The 21,717-nt window shown below is 49.1% G+C and overlaps 1 protein-coding gene and 1 pseudogene across 3 annotated transcripts; one reads left to right on the top strand and one right to left on the bottom strand.

The window, feature by feature from the left end:
* Window positions 1–6,394: 6,394 nt before the first annotated feature.
* On the bottom strand, window positions 6,395–8,665 carry RAMP2 (receptor activity modifying protein 2). Of its 3 annotated transcripts, none has more exons than XM_009432136.4 (4): window positions 8,431–8,665; window positions 7,537–7,602; window positions 6,973–7,081; window positions 6,395–6,839 (listed from the first exon to the last, which is right to left on the bottom strand). In XM_009432136.4, the coding sequence occupies exons 1-4, from the start codon at window positions 8,648–8,650 to the stop codon at window positions 6,584–6,586; spliced, it is 651 nt and encodes a 216-aa protein (XP_009430411.1). In that variant the 5' UTR covers window positions 8,651–8,665; the 3' UTR covers window positions 6,395–6,583. The 3 variants fall into 3 exon arrangements, with proteins under 3 accessions (XP_009430411.1, XP_009430410.1, XP_001160651.2); XM_009432135.4 differs by having other exon boundaries at window positions 8,368–8,665; XM_001160651.6 differs by lacking the exon at window positions 8,431–8,665 and adding an exon at window positions 8,085–8,394.
* A 168-nt stretch (window positions 8,666–8,833) lies between these two features.
* Window positions 8,834–18,105, top strand: LOC104002827 (non-histone chromosomal protein HMG-17-like; annotated as a pseudogene).
* Window positions 18,106–21,717: the final 3,612 nt, after the last annotated feature.

A 21,717-nucleotide genomic window follows, 5' to 3' on the forward strand; every position in this document is an offset into this window, starting at 1 on the left:
GCAGCGGTGTGATCTTGGCTCACTGCAACCTCTGCCTCCCGGGTTCAAGCAATTCTCCCTGTCGCAGCCTCTTCAGTAGCTGAGATTACAGGCACCGCACCACGCCTGGCTAATTTTTGTATTTTTTAGTAGAGACAGGGTATCACCATGTTGGCCAGGCTGGTCTCGAACTCCTGACCTCAGGTGATCCGCCTGCCTCGGCCTCCCAAAGTGCTGGGATTACAGACGTGAGCCACCATGGCTGGCCTTTGACACTCCTTTATTCTTGTTCTGCTATTACATCTCTGATCTTCCCTCTGTCCCTCTTATTTATTTATTTATTTTTGAGATGGACACTTGCTCTGTCGCCCAGGCTGGAGTGCAGTGGCATGATCTTGGCTCACTGCAACCTCCACCTCCCGGATTCAAGCGATTCTCCTGCCTCAGCCTCTCCATTAGCTCTCCAGACTACAGGCGCCCGCCACCACGCCCGGCTAATTTTTTGAATTTTTAGTAGAGACGGGGTTTCACTGTGTTAGCCAGGATGGTCTCAATCTCCTGACCTCGTGATCCGCCTGCCTTGACCTCTTAAAGTGCTGAGATTACAGGCATCACCCCACCACGCCCAGCCTATTTATTTGTTTTTTTGAGACAGGGTCTTACTCTGTTGCCCAGGCTGGAGAGTGCAGTGGTGTGATCTTGGTTCACTGTAGCCCGACCTCCCAGGCTCAAGCAATCTTCCCATCTCAGCCTTTTGAGTAGCTGGGACTACAGGCATGCACCACCACACCCGGCTAACTTTTAAAATTTTTGTAGAGATGGGTTTTTGCCATGTTGCCCAGGCTGGTCTCGAACTCCTAAACTCAATCAATCCTCCTGCCTCAGCCTCCTAGTGCTGGGATTATAGGCATAAACCACTGCACCCAGCCCTTTTCTCATTCTTTAAGTGTGATGTTTCCTAAGAGCCTTCTTCTTTTCTTTTCTTTTCTTTTTTTTTTTTTTTTTTTTTTGAGACGAAGTCTCGCTCTGTCGCCCAGGCTGGAGTGCAGTGGCATGATCTTGGCTCACTGCAACCTCTGCCTCCCAGGTTCAAGCAATTCTCCTGCCTCAGCCTCTCTAGAAACTGGGATTATAGGCGCACACCACCATGCCTGGCTAATTTTTGTATTTGTGGTAGAGACAGGGTTTCATCATGTTGGCCAGGCTGGTCTTGAACTCCTGACCTCAGGTAATCTGCGCACGCCTTGGCTTCCCAAAGTGCTGAGATTACAGGCATGAGCCACTGCTCCCGGCCAGCCTTCCTCTTTTCAATGAACCATTCTGTCTTAGAGTTCTCATCCATCTAATGGCTTTACAGCGCACTTCCGTGCAGGAGACTCCCACACCTATATTTCCAGACCCAACCTCTTTCCACTCCCATCCCCCCATTTCTAACTCTCTGTGGAACATAACAGCTTGTTCCACTGTTACCTTATAATTGTACATTCTTTTCTTCAGGACAGTTCTTCCTCCTCAATGGCTCTTTTCTATTATTACTGCCATAATTGTCATAGTAACTCAAGTCCAAAGCCTGAGTCACCCCTAACCTCTCCTCTCCCTCAGCCCTGGCCTCTCCCTCCTGTTTTATCCAAGTCCTGCTAATTTCCTCCCTAGGGGAGAGAGTAGAAAGGGAGGTGAATTAGGAAATTATTGCAATAATCTAGGCTTGAGAAAATGAGGACATGGAGCAAAGGAGTGTTGAATAGGGAAGTGGACAATATGCCCTAAAGATATTTTGAGTTTTCACCTGAAATAAAGGTTTGCTTTATTTCCATGAATGCATCTGTCTTCCCTAAAGATATATCTACTCCCTTCGTGGCATGTATTTGCCTTCATGCATTTCATGAATATACATCAAGGGTCTGTTGGTATTTTTTTTATTTTTTTTAGAGACAGGGTTGCCAGTGGTGGAGTGCAGTGCAGTGGCCCAATCATACCTCACCATAACCTTGAATCCCTGATCCTCCCCACTCAGCCTCCCAAGTAGCTGGAACTACAGACATGTGCCACTACATCCAGCTGAGTTCTTATTTGTTTGTTTGTTTGTTTGTTTTTGAGACAGAGTCTCACTCTGTTGCCCAGGCTGGAGTGCAGTGGCACGATCTTGGCTCATTGCAACCTCCGCCTCCCAGGTTCAAGTGATTCTCCTGCCTCAGCCTCCTGAGTAGCTGCGACTACAGGTGCATGCCACCATACCCAGCTTTTTTTTTTTTTTTTAGACGGGGTCTCACTCTGTCGCCAGGTTGGAGTGCAGTGGCGCAACTGCAACCTCTGCCTCCTGGGTTCAAGCGATTCTCCTGCCTCAGCCTCCTGAGTAGCTGGGACTACAGGCGTGTGCCACCACACCCGGCTAATTTTTTGTATTTTTAGTACAGATGGGGTTTCACCATGTTAGCCAGGATGGTCTCAATCCCCTTACCTCGTGGATCCACCCGCCTTGGCCTCCCAAAGTAGTGCTGGGATTACAGGCGTGAGCCACTGTGCCAGCCTTTTTTTTTTTTTTGAGACAGAGTTTCGCTCTGTTGCCCAGGCTGGAGTGTAATGTTGCGTTCTCAGCTCACTGCAGCCTCTGCCTCCCAGGTTCAAGCGATTCTCCTGCCTTAGCCTCCGGAGTAGCTGAGATTACAGGCATGCACCACAACGCCCAGCTAGTTTTTGTATTTTTAGTAGAGATAGGGTTTCACCATGTTGGCCAGGCTGTTCTCGAACCCCTGAGCTTAGGTGATCTGCCCATCTCAGCCTCCCGAAGTACTGGGATTACAGGCGTGAGCCACCACATCTGGCCTAATTTTTGTATTTTCAGTAGAGATGGAGTTTCGGGCTGGGCGCAGTGGCACACGCCTGTAATCCCAGCATTTTGAGAGGCCGAGGCAGGTGGATCACCTAAGCTCAGGAGTTCGAGACCAGCCTGGTCAACTCAACATGGTGAAATCCCGTCTCTACTCCAAATATAACAATTAGCTGGGCATGGTGGCACATGCCTGTAGTGCTAGCTACTTGGGAGGCTGAGTCACAGGAATCGCTTGAACCAGGGAGGCAGAGGTTGCGGTGAGCCAAAATTGCACCACTGTACTTCGGCCTGAGCGACAGAGCAATGCTGTGTCTCAAAAAAAAAAAAAAAAAAAAAAAAAAAAGAGATGGTGTTTCGCCATGTTGGTCTCAAATTCCTGACCTCAAGTGATCCACCCACCTCAACCTTCCAAAGTGCTGGGATTACACGCATGAGCCACCTCGCCCTGCCTGTGATTTTTTTTTTTTTTTTGTAGAGACATGGTCTCACTATGCTACCCTGACTAGTCTTGAACTCCTGGCCTCAGGTGATCCTCCCACCTCAGTCTCCCAAAGCGCTGGGATTACAGGTATGAGCCACCACATCTGGCCTCTTCCTCCCGTTTTTAATCCTATCTTCTACTTTATAATTATTTTCCATTACCCCATTCAACACTCCTTTGCCCCATGTCCTCATTTTCTCAGGTCTGGATTATTGCAATAATTTCCTAATTCACCTCCCTTTCTACTCTCTCCCCTAGAAGAACGTACTCCAGCTATGGCCTAGTCATCTACCAACTCTGCAGTCACCCTCCTGTGATCACACCCCTTGTGATCTTCTCAGCCAGATGTGATCCCTTTTTCCCTCACACTCAGATAACATTTGGTTTGTATCCCTAGCATGATTCTCATTACACTTTTGGTTTGGTTTGTTAATTTGTACACGTCAACTTTCTCACTAGATGAAAGCCACTGAGGGCAGAAAACCAGACTCTATCTAACCTATCTTTCCAACATAATACACCACACGGTGTCTTTTTTGTTTTGTTTTGTTTTGTTTTTGAGATGGAGTCTCACTCTGTCACCCAGGCTGGAGTGCAGTGGCGTGATCTTGGCTCACCGCAACGTCTGCCACCCAGGTTCAAGCAATTCTCCTGCCTCAGCCTCCCAAGTAGCTGGGATTACAGGCGCCTGTCACCGCAACTGGCTAAGTTTTGTACTTTTAGTAGAGATGGGGTTTCACTGTCTTGGTCAGGCTGGTCTTGAACTCCTGATCTTGTGATCTACCCGCCTCAGCCTCTCAAAGTGCTGGGATTACACTCCCAAAGTGCTGGGAGTGCGTGAGCCACTGTGCCCGGCACACACAGTGTTTTATACCAGCAGGTCCTTGATGTATATTAATAAAATGCATGAAGGCAAATACATGCTACAAAGGGAGTAGATATACCTTTAGGGAAGACAGATGCATTCATGGAAATTAAGGAAACCTGTATTTCAGGTGAAAACTCAAAATATATATACTTTTTTTTGAGACAGAATCTCTCTCTGTCACCCAGGCTGGAGTGCAATGGAGTGATCTTTGGCCCACTGCAACCTCTGCCTCCCAGGTTCAAGCAATTCTCCTATCTCAGCCTCCTAAGTAGCGGGACTACAAACACACACCCCAACGCCTGGCTAATTTTTGTATTTTTAATAGAGACGGGTTTCACCATATTGGTTAGGCTGGTCTCGAATTCCTGACTTCAGGTGATCCACCAGCCTTGGCATCCCAAAGTGCTGGGATTACAGGTGTCAGCCACCGCGCCCGGTCAGAAAACTCAAAATATTTTTAGGGAACATATGTGTGCCTAGAAAAACAGATGCACCCTGAGAGATGTGTGTCTCAGAGAATGAATAGGCATGTTCCGGGAATCATACAAGCATATATGGAAAAGGCAGGATACCCCAAGAAATGGACATGCATGTACTCAAGAAGGCAGATATTTCAACAAGAAGGAAAGTCCCTAAAGAAGCTCAGGGTGCCACAAGGAGTAAACAGATGTATCCATGGAGAATAAAGTTGTTTTGGAGATGTTTTTGGAGACCTGGCAGTTGTGTCCGATGGAGAGTTGAAGGTGTAGGTTACCTGGTAAGAAATGGGCCTCACTATCCAGGGAACATATAGGTGTGTTCATATACAGCAATGGTGACTTGTAGAGAGGGGCTGGGTATGATCCTAGAAAGTAGGAAGGTATCTGAAGAGAGTGTTGTTTGTCTCAGGAAGCTGATAGCGGGGTCCAGCTAAGAACTAGTGGTTGTGCAGGCGCAGCAGGCTCATGCTTGTAATCCCAGCACTTTGGGAGACTGACTGGGGAGGAGCACTTGAGGCCAGGAGTTCAAGACTAGCCTGGGCAACACGGTGAGACCCCATCTGTATAAAAAAACTTAAAAAAAACATTAGGCCGGGTGTGGTGGCTCGTGCCTGTAATCCCAGCACTTTGAGAGGCCGAGGTGGGTGGATCATGAGGTCAGGAGATCGAGATCATCCTGGATAACACGGTGAAACCCTGTCTCTACCAAAAATACAAAAAATTAGCCGGGCGTGGTGGCGAGCACCTGTAGTCCCAACTACTCTGGAGGCTGAGGCAGGAGAATGGCATGAACCAGGAGGCAGAGTTTGCAGTTAGCTGAGAGCGTGCCACTGCCCTCCAGCCTGGGTGACAGAGCAAGACTCCATCTCAAAAAAAAAAAAAAAAAAAAAAAAAATTAGCTGGGCATGGTGGCTCACGCCTGTGGTCCCAGCTACTTGGAAGTCTGAGATGGGAGGATCCTTGAGCCCAGGAGGTCAAGGCTGCAGTGAGCCATGTTTGTGCCACTGAACTCCAGCCTGGGTGACAGAATGAGACCTTGTTTCAACAAACAAACAAACAAACAAACAAACACAAGGAACTAGTGATTGCTGTAGAGATGGCAGTTTTCTGACCCCAGGGTCCAGTGCTCCTCAGCCTTGAGCTTCTTCCAGATCAGATACGTCTTCTGGTTGCTGGCTTTAGTGGACACCAGGGGGCAGTGTGTTGCTAGGCTGCAGGCCACACCCAGTCCAGGACAATGTAGGATGAGGGCAAGGGACATGGAGAGGGGTGGTGAACCTAGTAAAGGAAGCCCCCACTGCTTTCTCCCTCAATTGTGAGGGCCTTAGGAACGGATTCCTGTTGCTCAGTCAGGGTTCCTCTTCCCAGGCCCTGTGAGTAAACTGAGGCATGAAGAAGAGGAATAGTCAGGGCTCCTGGGCAGCCTCCTGCTCCTCTTGCAGGAGTCACAAGCAGAGATTCCTCCCTTGCCCCTTCCCCCACACCTCCCCAGTTGCAGGCCCCCAGCTGCTGTCCAGACCGGAAGGGAGTCTCTTCCTGCTTGTTTCCTGGAGCCGAGTTTGGATATGGGCAGGAAAGGCCCGCCTGGGAGGAAAGAATATAGGGGTGTGACCTTCATGGAGGCAGGGAGCAGGGGGGCAGGTGAAATGAACAGAACAATGGGCCATCCAGATTTTTCCAGTTCTACTACCCAGGGCTGAGGGCCTGTGGGAGTGGCAGGGAAGGACACAGGTTCCACTGAAATGGGGAGAAGGACATTGTACAAAAAAAAAGTTTTATTTTGAAGATTACAGAACTTGTGCCATGACCCCACCTGGCTTCCATTCCCAGCAATCCAGGGATCTGTGGTGGGGATGAGAGTGAGAAAAGGGAGTAGGAGGGGAGGAGGGAGGCCTGGTGGGGGTGGGGAAGTGGAGTAACATGGTTGTTGAGAAGCTCGTGGCCCCCTAGGCCTGGGCCTCACTGTCTTTACTCCTCCATACTACAAGAGTGATGAGGAAGGGGATGAGGCAGATGGGGGCTATGATCATGGCCAGGAGTACATCCTCTGGGGGGTCGGAGAAGGTGGGCTGCACCAGGGAGCAGTTGGCAAAGTGGATCTGGTGAGTCTCAAAGATGATCCTCTCTGCCAAGGGATTGGGGAAGCCCAGGTCAAACAACTCTGCAAAGTGCTCCAGGCAATCTCGCAGGGTGCTATAAGGCCTAGGGGCAGAAGAGGACTTGAGTGAGAGAGGGGGTGGACCCAGGGAGAAGAGTGCCCCACTCTCACTCAGGGTCTACCTGCAATGAGCAGGTCCACCCCCTGGCCTGAGCCACCCTCCATCACTGCCCCTACCTGCTAATCATGGCCCAGTCGCACCAATCCTTTTCGATAGAATCCATTTGATCCTTATAATGATTCCAGCAAAATTGGACAGCTGTCTCATAGTTCTTCACCGTCCCCCCTGTAGGTACAGATGCTACACAGTGACCACACCCCTACCCCTCCCTACAAACCCTCCTGCCCAGGTGCTTGCAAGGTGAACTGCCTGTCTTCAAACGTGGGAACCCTTCAGAAAGTTTCCCTAGCAAAACATTCTGGCTGAGGACAGAGTCCCAGCTCAGGAATCCTATAATGACTTCCATGTGCTAAGCACTTTCCATCCCAGCCTGATAAGAACTTCCACGTACACCTTTTCCTGGGGTCTTCTCGCCCACTTGTGAGGTGGGCAGCTCAGAGCCGTGCAGGGGCTTTGTAGGAGGACAGGGAGAAAGACCACGAGGAACCCCAAGAAAGAACAGAGGGGAGTGTAGTGGGGCATCAGCTGGGGTTGGGCAGGCCTCGTGGGAAAGGAACCTTCCCCACTGAACTTGCTCTCGTCCTTACCCTCCGCCACCCTTCCACACCCTGGGTACCCACCTTCTGACCCCGGTGTGCCTGTGGTGGGAAGAGGCTGAGCCAGGGCCTCGTGGGGATTCAGGACAGCTGTGGGAAGAAACGGGAGAGGAGGGTAACATAGCGGGGACCCCGGCAGTGGAGCCTGCGAGGGGGGTTGGGGGACTGAGACCCTCCGAAAATAGGCTACCTTGGAAGAAAAGGAGGAATAATCTAGCCCCCACGGACGCCTCAGTGCCGGGGAGGGAGGGGCTGGCACCAGCTCCTTGTCACTCACACCCAGGCCCAAAGCCCCCTCATCTCTGGCCAGCTTCCGTCCTCCCAAGCCCTCTTCGAGGGGCCGGGGCCAGCACCCCAGCTTTCCCTGGGTGGGAAGCAGCTCATGCTGCGCCCGCCCCGAGGTGGGGTCAGGGGCCGTCCGAGGGCCAGTGCTGCTCGGTACGTCGGTCCTAACCCGCACCCCAGGGCCCGTTCCGGCCTCGGCCATCCAGCCCCTCTCCCCTCTCCCCTCTCCCCTCTCCCCTCCGGGGCCTCTCGCGCCTCCCGCCCGGGCCTCGGGGCTCCGCGCTCACCGCCCAGCAGGAGGAGGAGGCGGAGCGCTGCCGGCCGCCCGACTCGGGTCCTAGGGAGACGCGGGCCGCCGGCGCGCTCCACCCGGAGCGAGGCCATCGTGCAGCAAGGAGGCGAGGAGCGGCGGCGGCGCTGAGCCGGGCCTGGGTGTGGGGGCGCCTATATCCCCAGCCCAAGCTGCAGGAAGCCGCGCCGCTTCCTCGGAGGGGCTGGGACGGCGGCGGCCACGTGGGGGGCGGGGGCGACGCCCGGGGCCCGCGGCTGGAGGGGGAGTCGCTGCCTCACCCGCGCCTGGCGCCCGCGGCTCCCTCCGCCTCGCCGGCGTTGGCCCACCCTCTCGTAGCTCACCCCGCGAGGCTGGACAGCTCCCGGAACCCCGGAACCGGGATCTATTTCGGGGGCTCGGCCGCGTGGCGCCCAGGACTCTCCAGGGTCTCCCAGGATCGCTCCCCGGATTCGAGTCGCCCCCTCTCTCTTTCGGGTCTGGAGGGGTCGGCAAGCTGCTCTCCCAGACCTGGAGAAGAGGGAGGGGGCTGGGAGCTCCAGCGGCCTCTCGACGCCGCTGCATCTAAGGGGCTGTCCTGGGTTGTGGGGGAAGGGGCGCCTGGAGCTGAGCCATGCAGCTCAGGGTTCCTTATCCTATCCCTAGGAATACCAGCTGATGTCAGTCCGCCAGCCAAAACCAGGGAGGAGAAGCGGGAGCCGGCCCTCTGGAGTCGGGAGAAGGTCTGGGGAGTGGGGTAGAGGGGAAAGCAAAGTCCAAATACCTTCCCTTCAGACACCTCCTGGGGCCTAGACCCCACAAACCTGTTGTGGGGAGGGCAAAATACGATGACTACGTTCCCAGGAAGAAGGTGCCACAGCTCTTCAGGACCACGGTTGGGAGAAAGAAGGGAGGGGTTTTAGAACCTTCAGTGTGCGACTTCATGTGCCAGGTGAGTGTAACACCATTTTACAGACCGAGAAGCTAAAGCTCAGGGCCAACAGCCCGGGATTTGAATTCAGAAGCTCTGGGTTCTAATTCTGTCTTCCTACTCCCCAGCTATAGAGCCTTGAATGACACGTTTACCTTCAGGACTTCTCATGTGAAATAGGGACATTCCCCCCCTCACTGTATGATGGCAGCTGTGAAAGGGCACTGCACTCGCTAAATGCTAGTTTCCTTTCCTCTTTTCCTAAGTGACTTATCTAAGGTCACACTGTTAAGGAAGCAGCAAGGCTGAGTCTGGGCCTCCGGGGGCCCTGACTTCAGCCACACCACAGCTGCCTCTTGTGTCCTGGGCCAGAGGTTCATTAGTCTGAAGCAGCTGAGGAGCCCAGGAGCTGGTTTGGCCATGACGTTCAAGTCCCAGACACAGCTGTCAGCACCAAACTTTCCTAAATTACTCCCAGACACTGACCCTTGGACGCTGCTGCTGCTGTTGTCCCAGTTTACTGATTCCTGCCCACCACAAATTATCTGTCCTGATCTCTCCTGAAGTCTTCATCTCAGGATCTCAAGCTCTTGGATCATGGGCACGGATAACCTGTTGTCCTCCTCTATGGTCAAGAGGCTGCTTTTGCAAAGAATCCAGTGGGAGAGAGTCAATGGCCTGCTTGACGTGAACTCCAAAGTCCTCCTGGTAAGGATCATTTCTACAATGATGCAGAAAAGAGCCATGCAGTCTCTGAGACATTTCAGGCTGGGACCAAATCTAGTCCTTCCTGCCTGCCTAGGATTGCTCCTTTCAAGAAGGAAGCATGGGAGATTTCTGAGTGATAAGATGGGAGGAAGGAGCAAGGAGGTGCAGAAAGCAAAACAAGCCATTTTCACTGGGTTGGGGCCAGAAGCACATGAGCCCACTATGGGTTAGGACTGGGGTTGGGGTCAAGATTAAAGGGGACAAAAGCAAATGTTAGATTTAAAATAGAGCCTGGGCAACATAGTGAAACCCTGTCTCTACAAAAAAAAAAAAACTACAAAAAAATTTTTAAAAAATTAGCCTGGCATAGTAGTGTGCACCTGTAGTCCCAGCTACTCGGGAGGCTGAGGCAGGAGGATCACTTGAGCCCCAGAGGTCGAGGCTGCAGAGAGCTGTGATTGTGCCCTATCTCAAAAAAAAAAAAAAAAAGGACAATATGGCATAATGATAATGGATAATCATAACGGATAAAAGAAAAAAACTGATGAGGATTCTGAAGGTAGGTTCTGCCTCTGTCTTACTGCAAGTAACTTGAGCAGGTTATTTCACATCTCTGGAGCTCAAGATTTTCATATGTAAAATGGCCTTAAGATCAAAAAAGAAAATATAGGTAACTTGGTAGGAAGTTCCTATTTTATTTTTATCTTACTTTACTTTTTAGGAACAGGGGCTCACTCTGTTGCCCACATTGGAGTGCAGTGGAAGAATCATGGCATGCTGCAGTCTTGAGCTTCTAGGCTCAAGAGATCCTCCTGGTTCAGTCTCCCAAGTAGCTAGGACAGCAGGCATATTTTTTGTAGATATGGGGTCTTGCTTTTTTGCCGAGGCTGGTCTCGAACTCCTGGCTTCAAGCAATCTTCCTGCATCAGTCTCTTAAAGTGTTGGGATTCCAGGCATGAACCACTGCACCTGGCCCTCGGGAAGTTTTATTTTTAGCCTAGGGTTGGGGTTAAGTTTGCATCATGATGTTGAGACCTCCAAAGGAGAACTTATTGTAGTCATTCCTGAGCTCAGGTGTCCAAACTGTCTAATTGGAGAATCTGGGAATTTTCTCTCGTTTTGATTTTCCTCTTCCACTTTTCCATGCCAGTTGGATGTTTGAATGTTTTTATCGACCTCTGAGAGCATCCGGGTAACTGAGGGTTTACTTTGGGGGTCTTTGGAGATGAATAGGGACAGGAGACCTCACCTTTCTTTTCCATGTAGCCATAGGAGATAGTCCCACGATCTGATGATCTGTAGCAATGGGTAGAGGAAGGGCCGTATTAGGAACAGAAGCTAGTTTCGTCATGGGAAGTCCCCTGTTTTCCACTCCTGAGGGCCCTCACATTCCCTTTCTAAGCCCCTTTCTGCTTTTGCTATTAAAAAATAGTTTTTAAATCGCAAGTAATATGTAAGTATATACTTGTTGCAAAATATTTAACCCAGAAAACTTTGTATCCCCACTCATATCTCATTTCCCACATATTCTGGATTTTTTTAAAGAAAAGCATAAATGGGATTTGATACTCCTATTATTCAGTGACTTTTTTTTTTCTTGAGATGGAGTCTTGCTCTGTTGCCCAGGCTGGAGTGCAGTGGCGCCATCTTGGCTCACTGCAACCTCCGCTTCCCAGGTTCAGGTGATTCTGCTGCCTCAGCCTCCTGAGCAGCTGGGATTACATGTGTATGCCGCCACATCCAGCTAATTTTTGTATTTTAGTAGAGACAGGGTTTCACCAGGTTGGCCAGGCTTGTCTTGAACTCCTGACCTCAAGGGATCCACCTGCTTTGGCCTCCCAAAATGCTGGGATTACAGGTATGAGCCACTGTGCCTGGCCTCAGTGTCTTTTAAAAAATGTGATACTATTGCTGGGTATGCAGCTCATGCCTGTAATCCCAGTTACTCGGGAGCCTGAAGCAGGAACTTGAGCCCAGGAATTGGAGACTAACCTGGGTGATATAGCAAGACTCTGTCTAAAATAATAATAATGATAATAAAGAAGCCAGGCACAGTGCCTCACACCTGTAAACCCAACACTTTGGAAGACCAAGGCAGGAGGATCACTTGAAGTCAGGAGTTCAAGACCAGCCTGGGCAACATGGCAAGACCCTGTCTCTACAAAAAGTAAAAATAAATTAGCCAGGCTTGGTGGCACATGCCTGTAGTCCCAGCTACACAGCAGGCTGAGACAGGAGGATCCCTTGAGCCCAGAATTTTAAGGCTGCAGTGAGCCATGATCATGCCACTGCATTCCAGCATGGGCTACGAGTGAGACCTTGTCTCCAAATAGAAAAAGAAGAAAGAAAGGAAGGGAAGGGGAAGGGGAAGGGGAAAAAGGAAGGAAAGGAAGGAACACTTAGTAACATGTCTTGGATATCTTTCCATGATACTACATATGTATGTATGCCTCTTTCTTTTTAACTGTACGTAGTATTGCCTTTAGTCTTTTTTTTCCTTATGTCCAGTGAAATCTAGGGGGTTTTCTTTGTTTGTTTTTTATTTATTTATTTTTGAGACAGAGTCTTGCTCTGTTGCCCAGGCTGGAGTGCAGTGGTGTGATCTTAGCTCACTGCAACCTCCGCCTCCCAGGTTCAAGCAATTCTCCTGCCTTAGCCTCCCAGTAGCTGGGATTACAGATGCCCCCTACAAGGCCCAGCTAATTTTTGTATTTTTACTAGAGACAGGGTTTCACCATGTTGGCCAGGCTTGTCTCAAACTCCAGAACTTAAGTGATCTGCCCACCTTGGCCTCCCAAAATTCTGGAATTACAGGTGTGAGCCACCGGGCCTGGCCTGGAAATCTAGTTGGTTTGTTTTTTGTGGTTGTTTGTTTGTTTTTGAGATGGAGTTTCGCTCTTGTTGCCCAAGCTGGAGTGCAATGGTGCTATCTCGACTCACTGCAACCTCCGTCTCCTGGGTTCAAGCGATTCTCCTGCCTCAGCCTCCCGAGTAGCTGGGACTACAGGCGCCCACCACCACGCCCAGCTAATTTTTGTATTTTTAGTAGAGACAGGGTTTCACCATGTTGGTCAGGCTGGTCTCGAACTCCTGACCTCAGGTGATCCACCTGCCTCGGCCTCCAAAGTGCTGGGATTACAGGCGTGAGCTACCGCACCCGGCCATACATCTAGTTTTTACATTTCTTACACATTTCCTTATTCCTCTGCCCGCCCCCCCCCCCACCACCACCACCTAGGGCTTGGAAAGAGAGGGATCTGGTTCTTGTCCAGCTGAACATTGTCCTGAGACTTCTGGCCCCGGTGTAGGTTAATTCTTCATGAGCAGGGATCCCACTACCATCCTACTGCCACTTCCTTTCTTGTTACAGGCCAAGGGTCATCCTGCCTGGAGCAGGGCAAGAGGTGACTTGACCCTTAGGAAGAGTGGCATCTCTAATCTTCAACTTCCACCACCACCACACACACAAATGCAGAGCCATCCAGGAGGAAGTAAAAAGTGCTAGGGCCTTCTACACCTTGAAATTATATGTGGAGCATCCTGCAATAAGCATCTCTATGATGCACAGTCATTCACACCTGCTGGTCTCTCCCCCAGCTGTCTGCAAAATGAAGAGCAGAGCACAAGAGAACATGTGAGAAAGAGGCAGGGTCGGGGAAGCCAGAAGTCCTGGCTGGCAGGGGCTGATCCTTCCTAACTAGAGAGAGGAGACACACTTCTTGAGAGGGCAGGGAGATAGCAGGGAGAACTAGAGGAGCTATAGCCAGGGAGCCAGCTAAGGGAGGGAAGACAAAGGAGTGGAGACACAACTACTCCATCTCTCCCCAGCCTCCTCATCTCCAGAATGATGGCACACCTGGGAGGGGCCTGACTACCTTTCAGGGGGAAAAATGGTCACTGGGCCTGGTGCGGTGGCTCATGCCTGTCATCCCAGCACTTTGGGAGGCCAAGGTGGGTGGATAACCTGAGGTCAGGAGTTCGAGACCAGCCAGAACAACATGGTGAAACCCCATCTCTACTAAAAATACAAAAATTTGCTGGGCGTGGTGGTGCCTGCCTGTAATCCAGCTACTTAGGAGGCTGAGGCAGGAAAATCGCTTGAACCCGAAAGGCAGAGGTTGCAGTGTGCCGAGATTATGCCACTGCACTCCAGCCTGGGCAACAAGAGTGAAACTCTGTCTGAAGGAAAAAAAAAAAAAAGCCATTGGAGAAGACGGGGTCCTTCCAGAGAAGCTGATCAAGTCATATTACTCATCAACTGCTGGGGACCTAACAGTCACTACCATTTATTGAACACTTACTATGGGCTGCATAATGTGCCTACTGACGCATGTGCTGAAAGCTTTGCATGTATGTCTTAAAGCCACACCACTATAACATCAGAATTATCTTCTCCATGTGTGAAATGGGGAAACAGGAGGAGAAAGTTTACAATCCCAGAGCTAGTAATTGGCAGAGCCAGGATTTAAACCCAGGATATCTTGATGCTAAAGTTCATGTCTTAACCATTATGATTTATCACCTCCTCTCACTGCAGATCAGAATACCAATTTCTTACTGGGTCTGGAAAGGAGGAGAGAAGGATAGAGAGTTTCTTCTAGGACCAAATTGATTCCTCCACAAATAGGAAGATCCCCAGACTGTGTGCACACACCCTCCTCCTCCTTCCTTCTCCAACCCTGGCTGGACCATGACATCACATGGTGGAGGCTGTTTTTTAAAAAGAACTCAGGCCAGATTTACAAGAATGATGCTCAGGCAGCGTGACTGTCAAGGACCGTGGCCAAGTGACCCATAGCACACACCCAGCAGTGCTGAGAACATAGCTAGTCCCTTAGCACCTGGGGCTGACTCATGGTTGCTGTAGGACCCAATGCCAGATGCCAGGATTGCTTTCTCCCTCCATTCATTAGGACTGTCCCATGAAACCCTCCCCAGGAACCCTTCTACCCCATCCCGGCATGCCAGGAGCCTGGATACTGCATAACACAGGGTACTCATATTTGTTTACCAAGCCTTGAAGATGACAGGCAATATGCTGATATGCTCAATGCATCATACAAATTGTTTTATTTAAAACTGAACTATTAAATTAAGTATCATAGCAACTCACTTTACAGACAAGGAAACTGAAGCTCAAAGGTTAAGTAAGGGCCAGGCATGGTGGCTCACTCCTGTAATCCCAGCAGTTTGGGAGGCTGAGGTGGGAGGAGGATTGCTTAAGCCCGGGAGTTTGAGACCAGCCTAGGCAATATAGGGAGACCCCATCTCTACAAAAAATTATCTGGGCCTGGTTGTGTGTGCCTGTAGTCCCAGCTACTTGAGAGGCTGAGGTGGGAGGATTGCTTGAGCCCAGAAGTTGAGGCTGCAGTGAGCCATGATCATGCCATTGTACTCCAGCCTGGGCAGCAAAGCAAAACCCTGTATTGAAAACAAACAAACAGGCCGGGCACGGTGGCTCACACCTGTAATCCCAACACTTTGGGAGGCCGAGGCAGGTGGATCACCTGAGGTCAGGAGTTAGAGACCAGCCTGGCCAACATGGTGAAACCCGCCTCTACTGAAAATACAAAAATTAGCAGGGCGTTGTGGCACATGCCAAGGTGGGCAGATCACCTGAGGTCAGGAGTTAGAGACCAGCCTGGCCAACATGGTGAAACCCCATCTCTACTAAAAATACAAAAATTAGCTGGGCGTGGTGGTGGGCGCCTGTAGTCCCAGCTACTCAGGAGGCTGAGGCAGGAGAATCGCTTGAACCTGGGAGGTGGAGGTTGCAGTAAGCCAAGATAGTGTCACTGCACTCCAGCCTGGGCGACAGACAAAAAAAAAAAAAAAAAAAAAAAAGAAGTTGGAGCAGTGTGAAGAAGAGGTGAGAACAACCCCCGGACTGATCAAAGCCCATGTGCCACTGCATCCCGCGTCCAGCGCCTACATCCTGCCGCTGTCGCTGCCACCACCATGCCCAAGAGAAAGGCTAAAGGGGATGCTAAAGGAGACAAAGCCAAGGTGAAGGACGAACCATAGAGAAGATCCACAAGGTTGTCTGCTAAACCCGCTCCTCCAAAGCCACAGCCCAAGCCTAAAAAGGCCCCTGCAAAGAAGGGAGAGAAGATACCCAAAGGGAAAAAGGGAAAAGCTGATGCTGGCAAGGAGGGGAATAACCCTGCAGAAAATGGAGATGCCAAAACAGGCCAGGCACAGAAAGCTGAAGGTGCTGGAGTTGCCAAGTGAAGTGTGTGCATTTTTGATAACTGTGTACTTCTGGTGACTGTACAATTTCAAATACTATTTTTTATCAAGTTTTATAAAAATGCAGAATTTTGTTTTACTTTTTTTTTTTTAAGCTATGTTGTTAACACACAGAACACTTCATTGTTGTTTTTTGGGGAAGGGGCATATGTCACTAGTAGAATGTCTCCAAAGCTGGATTGATGTGGGGAAAACACATTTCCCTTCCAGTTTTGAAAGATTTCCTCTTGGCTCCCAGGAGGAGGGATTCCCTGACTTTGACACACATGGCCACCTTGGCACAAAAGCCTTGTGGTATGGAAAAACAAATTCGTTTTTATGTCCTCTTCTCCCTTTCCACCCTTCAGCATAGACTTAACTCCCTTAAGCCCAGACATCTGTTGGGACCTGACCTCTAGTCATTGGTTACCAGTGTGTCAGGCAATCTGGATTTTCCAGTGATGCCGCTGAGATGGCACCTGTCGAAAGAGTAGTGGTTCCATTTCTAGATTGTGGATATTCAGATAAATTCTGCCATTTTCATTTCACTTCATGAAAGTCAGGTTCAGCCTGTGAAAAGTTGTTAAACAACATGCTAAATGTGAAATGTCAACCCTCACTCTAAACTTTCCCTGTTCAGAGCATCAGATGAAGACTTCAGTGGCTTTCTGATTTTTGGTAGTCCATTGAAGAAGGGAGTTTGAAAGTTGTTGTATACTGTTAACGATTGTCTGCCCATGTCCTGCCTGAAATGCCATGATTGTTTATGGAACGTATCTTTAATAAAGCTGGATACAGCTTGAAAAAAAAAGAAGTCAACTTGCTACAGAGAATTGAATAGGAAAGAATGAGGAAGATTGGCTAGAAGGGCAACCTGACAGGGCCCCTCAGGGCACACAGGTCTTTCCCCACTCAGTACTGTCCCTCTCCTGATTATGCTTACTTTGTCTATAGACAGTACCTTTTCACATTCTTTCCTGCAAGACACATTAACACATTAGATGGACAATGAAAAAAAAATACATTATTTTCTAGATGATAAGCAAGGATCCAACATACGTTAAGCAAACATGACACTAGTAACACATGGGTGTTTAACACATGGGTGTGATGTCTGTAATGTGAGCATAAGTAATGTTACAAAAGGCAATATTTTCCTCATCTGTAAAATGGGGATGATAATAATATCTGTAAGTTACAAGGTATAGAGCACTTAAAGCACAACTTGGCCCATAGTTAATACTACATTATTCTTATTACTGCCTTAGTGCTTAAGAGCACACACTTTGGAGTCAAGTAAACCTGGGTTTGCATCCCAGCTCCGTCGCTTATTTGGCTGTATCAGACTTTGTGCGACTGGGCATGGTGGCTCACACCTGTAATCCCAGCACTTTGGGAGGCTGAGCCAGGCGGATTACCTGAGGTGAGGAGTTCAAGACCAGCCTGGCCAACGTGGTAAAACCCTGTCTCTACTAAAAATACAAAAAATTAGCCAGGTGCAGTGGCACACACTTGTAATCCCAGCTACTTGGGAGGCTGAGGCAGGAGAATTGCTTGAACCTGGGAGACGGAGGTTGCGGTGAGCCAAGATCACACCACTACACTCCAGCTTGGGCGACACAGCAAGACGTCGTCTAAAAAAAAAAAAAGACTGTGCAAGTTACTTAACTCCTCTGAGCTTGTCATCTTATCTGCAAAATGGGATCACTAGCGTGTATCTCGCTGAGAGGTACAGATGAACTATGTAAAGCATTTGGCCCAATGCCTGGCACTGCTAAGCATGCAATAAATGGAAGTTACTATCATAATGTGTAACACATATAATTATGACAATTATATTTCCAAGATATTCTGGGATCTTTACAGTTTCATAATTTTGCTCTTTTTACTATACAACACTCCTTTTATTGAAACAAATACAGATTTTGGAGTCAGACAGACCTAGTCTGGATTTGAATTCCAGCTCTCCTTCTTACCAGCCTGGGGCCATGGAGAATGTTGTCCATTTCCCTGAGCCTCAGTGTTCTCTGTAAAATGTGGATGATACCTGACTCCCAGGCATTTTGCCAGGATTACATGGGATTCCTACACAGTGCAATGTCTAGTGATAATATAAATGCTAAAAGCAACTTGTTAAATGTATAAATAAATGTGATTTATTTTTGCTCCTTTACATACAGTATCATGGATATAATTTGTAGATGTGTGTACTATGAATACAATGGCCACTTCTCTTGCTCCCAAAGTGTCTCTGTAGCCTGGTGTTTCATCCTAGCCACAGAAGGGTTCAAAAGGCCACAGCATCAGCAGTGTGGGACCCTGCTGATAGGGAAGAGAGAAGGGGAAGTCACAGAAACAGGGGAAACTCCCTTTTCCTGTCTGGCTAGGATTTGTTTTTCTTCCACACAGGCTGTATGTTCCCTGTTGATATGGGGGTCTGTCAAGTGTCTAGCTTTGATTGGCGTCTCCAGTACAGAGGAAGTAAGGAGCCCCTTAACTTTCAGGAGCTGTTTTCCTCTGGACTTGCAGACTAGAGTCCCAAACACGTTCTCTTTCTGGCACCACTGGTGAGAGCAGAAAGCAATGGAGAAAATCCAGAATCATGATGTCAGAGCTAGACGACCTCAGAGAAGGGAGGCAGTATAGTGGAGTGGTTCAGAGCATTGATTGGGTGGGTCAGAATAACTCAGCCCAAATCCTGGCCATACCACTTACCAGCTGGATGACCTGGAGCAGGTTATAGAATCTCTCTAAACCCTAGTTTCCTCAGCTGTAAAGTGGGGATAAGAATATTCCTGATTCAGCCGGGCGAAGTGGCTCATACCTGTAATCCCAGCACTTTGGGAGGCCGAGGCGGGCAGATCACGAGGTCAGGAGATCGAGACCATCCTGGCTAACACGGTGAAACCCCGTCTCTACTAAAAATACAAAAAAAATTAGCCGGGCATGGTGGCAGGCGCCTGTAGTCCCAGCTACTCGGGAGGTTGGGGCAGGAGAATGGCATGAACCCAGGAGGCGGAGCTTGCAGTGAGCCGAGATGTCACCATTGCACTCAAGCCTGGGCGACAGAGCGAGACTCCGCCTCAAAAAAAAAAAAAAAAAAGAATATTCCTGATTCATATGAAATCAGATATAAAGCTCTGAGGACAGTGTCAGGTACATAGTTAGTACTCAGTATTTGAAAGCTGTTACCATTTTCTCTTGTTCTGCCATTTCATTTTCACAGTTGAGGACCCTAATGGCCAGAAAGGAAGCACAGCTCATTAACTGTCCACCCGATCAGAGCTACTTCCCAGGCAGGGCTGTAGCTTAGGGATCAAGACCCTGCATTAACTGTGCTGAGAGCAAGAACCAGCAGCACCACCCTAGCTGTGGGGTTGGAGGCTTGAGGGTATGTGCAAATCAAGGCATGACTTCCACCCAAATGAGTGCCCAAAAGAGAAAGTCCCTTCCTGCTGGAATTATTTATTTTGTAATTAACAAAGACTGGAAGCCCTTTCTGATATTTTGGTTTGGAGGCTCAGGGTTTAAACTTATAACAGCCATGGACAAGGGTTTATTGCAGGCCTGTTCTTACTTGCTGAATTGAATTCATTATTATGATCCCTAAGCAACTAGGGGTCAGGAGCTAAGTATGTAAGACAGACAGCTAGGATTTTGCGATCAGAGGACAAAGTATCCGGAGTGGAGAGGCTTCAAAAATTGAGCCCTGTTTCCAGGCTCTGTAATGTCCAGATCTCAACTGCTTTGGAGCTGCCTTCACCTCTAAGTGTTCAGGGAGGGGTCTGGCACTTCAACGGGCCCCACCAAGTCCTGGGCAGCAGCCCCAGTTTCTGGTGACCTTCGTGCAGCTTTTGGGTTGTGCTTTGCTTTGTTTTCTTGTTTGTTTTTTCATGGCAGGGTGGCCTTTCCCTGCTTCTGGGTTGGAACTGGGGGAGGGAGGATGGTTTGCTCCCATCTCCACAGCTGTGTTTACACTTCCCTGTCAGGGACTGTCTGTGGCCCAGCCTTTCCTCAGTCTGCTGTGTCCCCTCTGAAAATTGCTGTTTGATATCTCTGTGGGCATTACAAGGGAGGGGCGCAACAGGCCAATGGGTCACCGTCCGAAGGGGGCTCAGGTTGGAAGGCAGGAATACTAGTGCAGAGAGCTCTGTTTGGATTCTGAGGAGCATCATCTCCTTCCCTTTCTACCAGTGGCCTGAGGACCAGCAGGGGACGAAAGTACACTTAGAACTCGCCCGTCCCAGACGGACTAGAACACGTGACATGTCATTTCTAATCATGGGCTTGAACACAATCTTGCTTTGTGATGGGGATATGAGTGTACAGAGCAGAGCGGTCTTCCCTAAGGCTTCGCTGGGGCCAGTGGTCAAAGATACAGCATGTTAAAGCCAAGAAGATTATGCTAAAATATAAGCAAATTAAAAAGGATTTAAGAAAACGGTCAAGTAAATAATGCTCTTCTTCCCCAGGGAGCAAGTTGAGCTGGTATTAATCAGTATACTAGGGTTGCTGGACTCTGGGCCAAGCCCAGGAGAGTAGCTGCCAAGGCAAATCAGGCATCAGGTTTCAAAAATTAAACACATAATTTTATTTTTCTGCAATAGGGAACTTTCAGAAAAAGAACCAGCCCTATTAGGCTACTTAGCACACTTTGTCCAGTTTCTTTCAGCCCCAGAGGCCTCCAATTTAAAGCAAGATGAGCAACTGGAAGCCAGGAGTGACACAGTTATTCCCTTCTCCCATTAACTGCCTGGGGGTGGGGCCGGGAGGAGTGGGGCAGGGGTGATTGTACTGTTTTTCAAAGGTCCAGTTGCTGACCACTTGCCAGCAGTTTTTCTACGAATTTACAGGACAAAGACCTGAAGGGTTGCAAAAGAAAAAGAATTGTAGAAGAGCTAGCTAAAGTTTGGCTGATAATGTCTCAGGAAATGTCAGCTAAGAAAGGGTCTGGTCTCAGGAAAAACTCTCCCATCACAATAAGGAGGAAGCAACTGGCAAACAAATTTTCCTCCAAGAACCTCACGCTTATTGGTGGTGTGGAAAGTTGTTTTTATTATTATTGTTAGTATTATTGAGACAGGTTCTCATTCCATTGCCCAAGCTGGAGTGCAGTGATGCAATCATGGTTCACTGCAGTATTGACTTCCCAGACTCAGGCGATTTTCCCACCTCAGCCTCCTGAGTAGTTGGGACTACAGGCCCACACCACCATGCCTGGCTAATTTTTTTATGTTTTTTGTAGAGACGGGGTTTCATCGTGTTGCCCAGGCTGGTCTCAAATTCCTGAACTCAAGCAATCTGCCTGCCTCATTCTCCCAAAGTGCTGGGATTACAGGTGTGAGCCACTGAGCCTGGCCGAAAGTTATTTTTGTAATCCTTCAGTGAATGAGGGTTACTAAGCCCTGTGTGTAGTCCTATCACGGTGGAGGTGAAAGAGATATACAGTGTAGTAGTGAGTGTAAAGTGATACTGAAGTTGAAGGGCTGGGAAATCCAGGAGGGCTAGAAGGTTTAATGAAGAGAGGGAACTTAGGTTAGGCTGTAGATCAGATTCTGATCTACAGCTTTGGCATAAATCCCTTCAACTTCCTTTCCACCTGAAAATATTTCTGTAACCATACTTTGTTATGTCAAAATGTCTTTGTATCTACTCTCTTGTTATTTGGCATCTTCTCCTAAGGCAGTGTTGTCCACTTCTGTGGCTTCAGTTACCATCAATATGTTGATGGTTTCCAAATCTCTCACTAGTCTCTCTCCTGACATTCAGATCTTCTGGACAGCTC

This window comes from Pan troglodytes, chromosome 19, assembly GCF_028858775.2.
Source record: "Pan troglodytes isolate AG18354 chromosome 19, NHGRI_mPanTro3-v2.0_pri, whole genome shotgun sequence".
NCBI classification, from domain to species: domain Eukaryota; kingdom Metazoa; phylum Chordata; class Mammalia; order Primates; family Hominidae; genus Pan; species Pan troglodytes.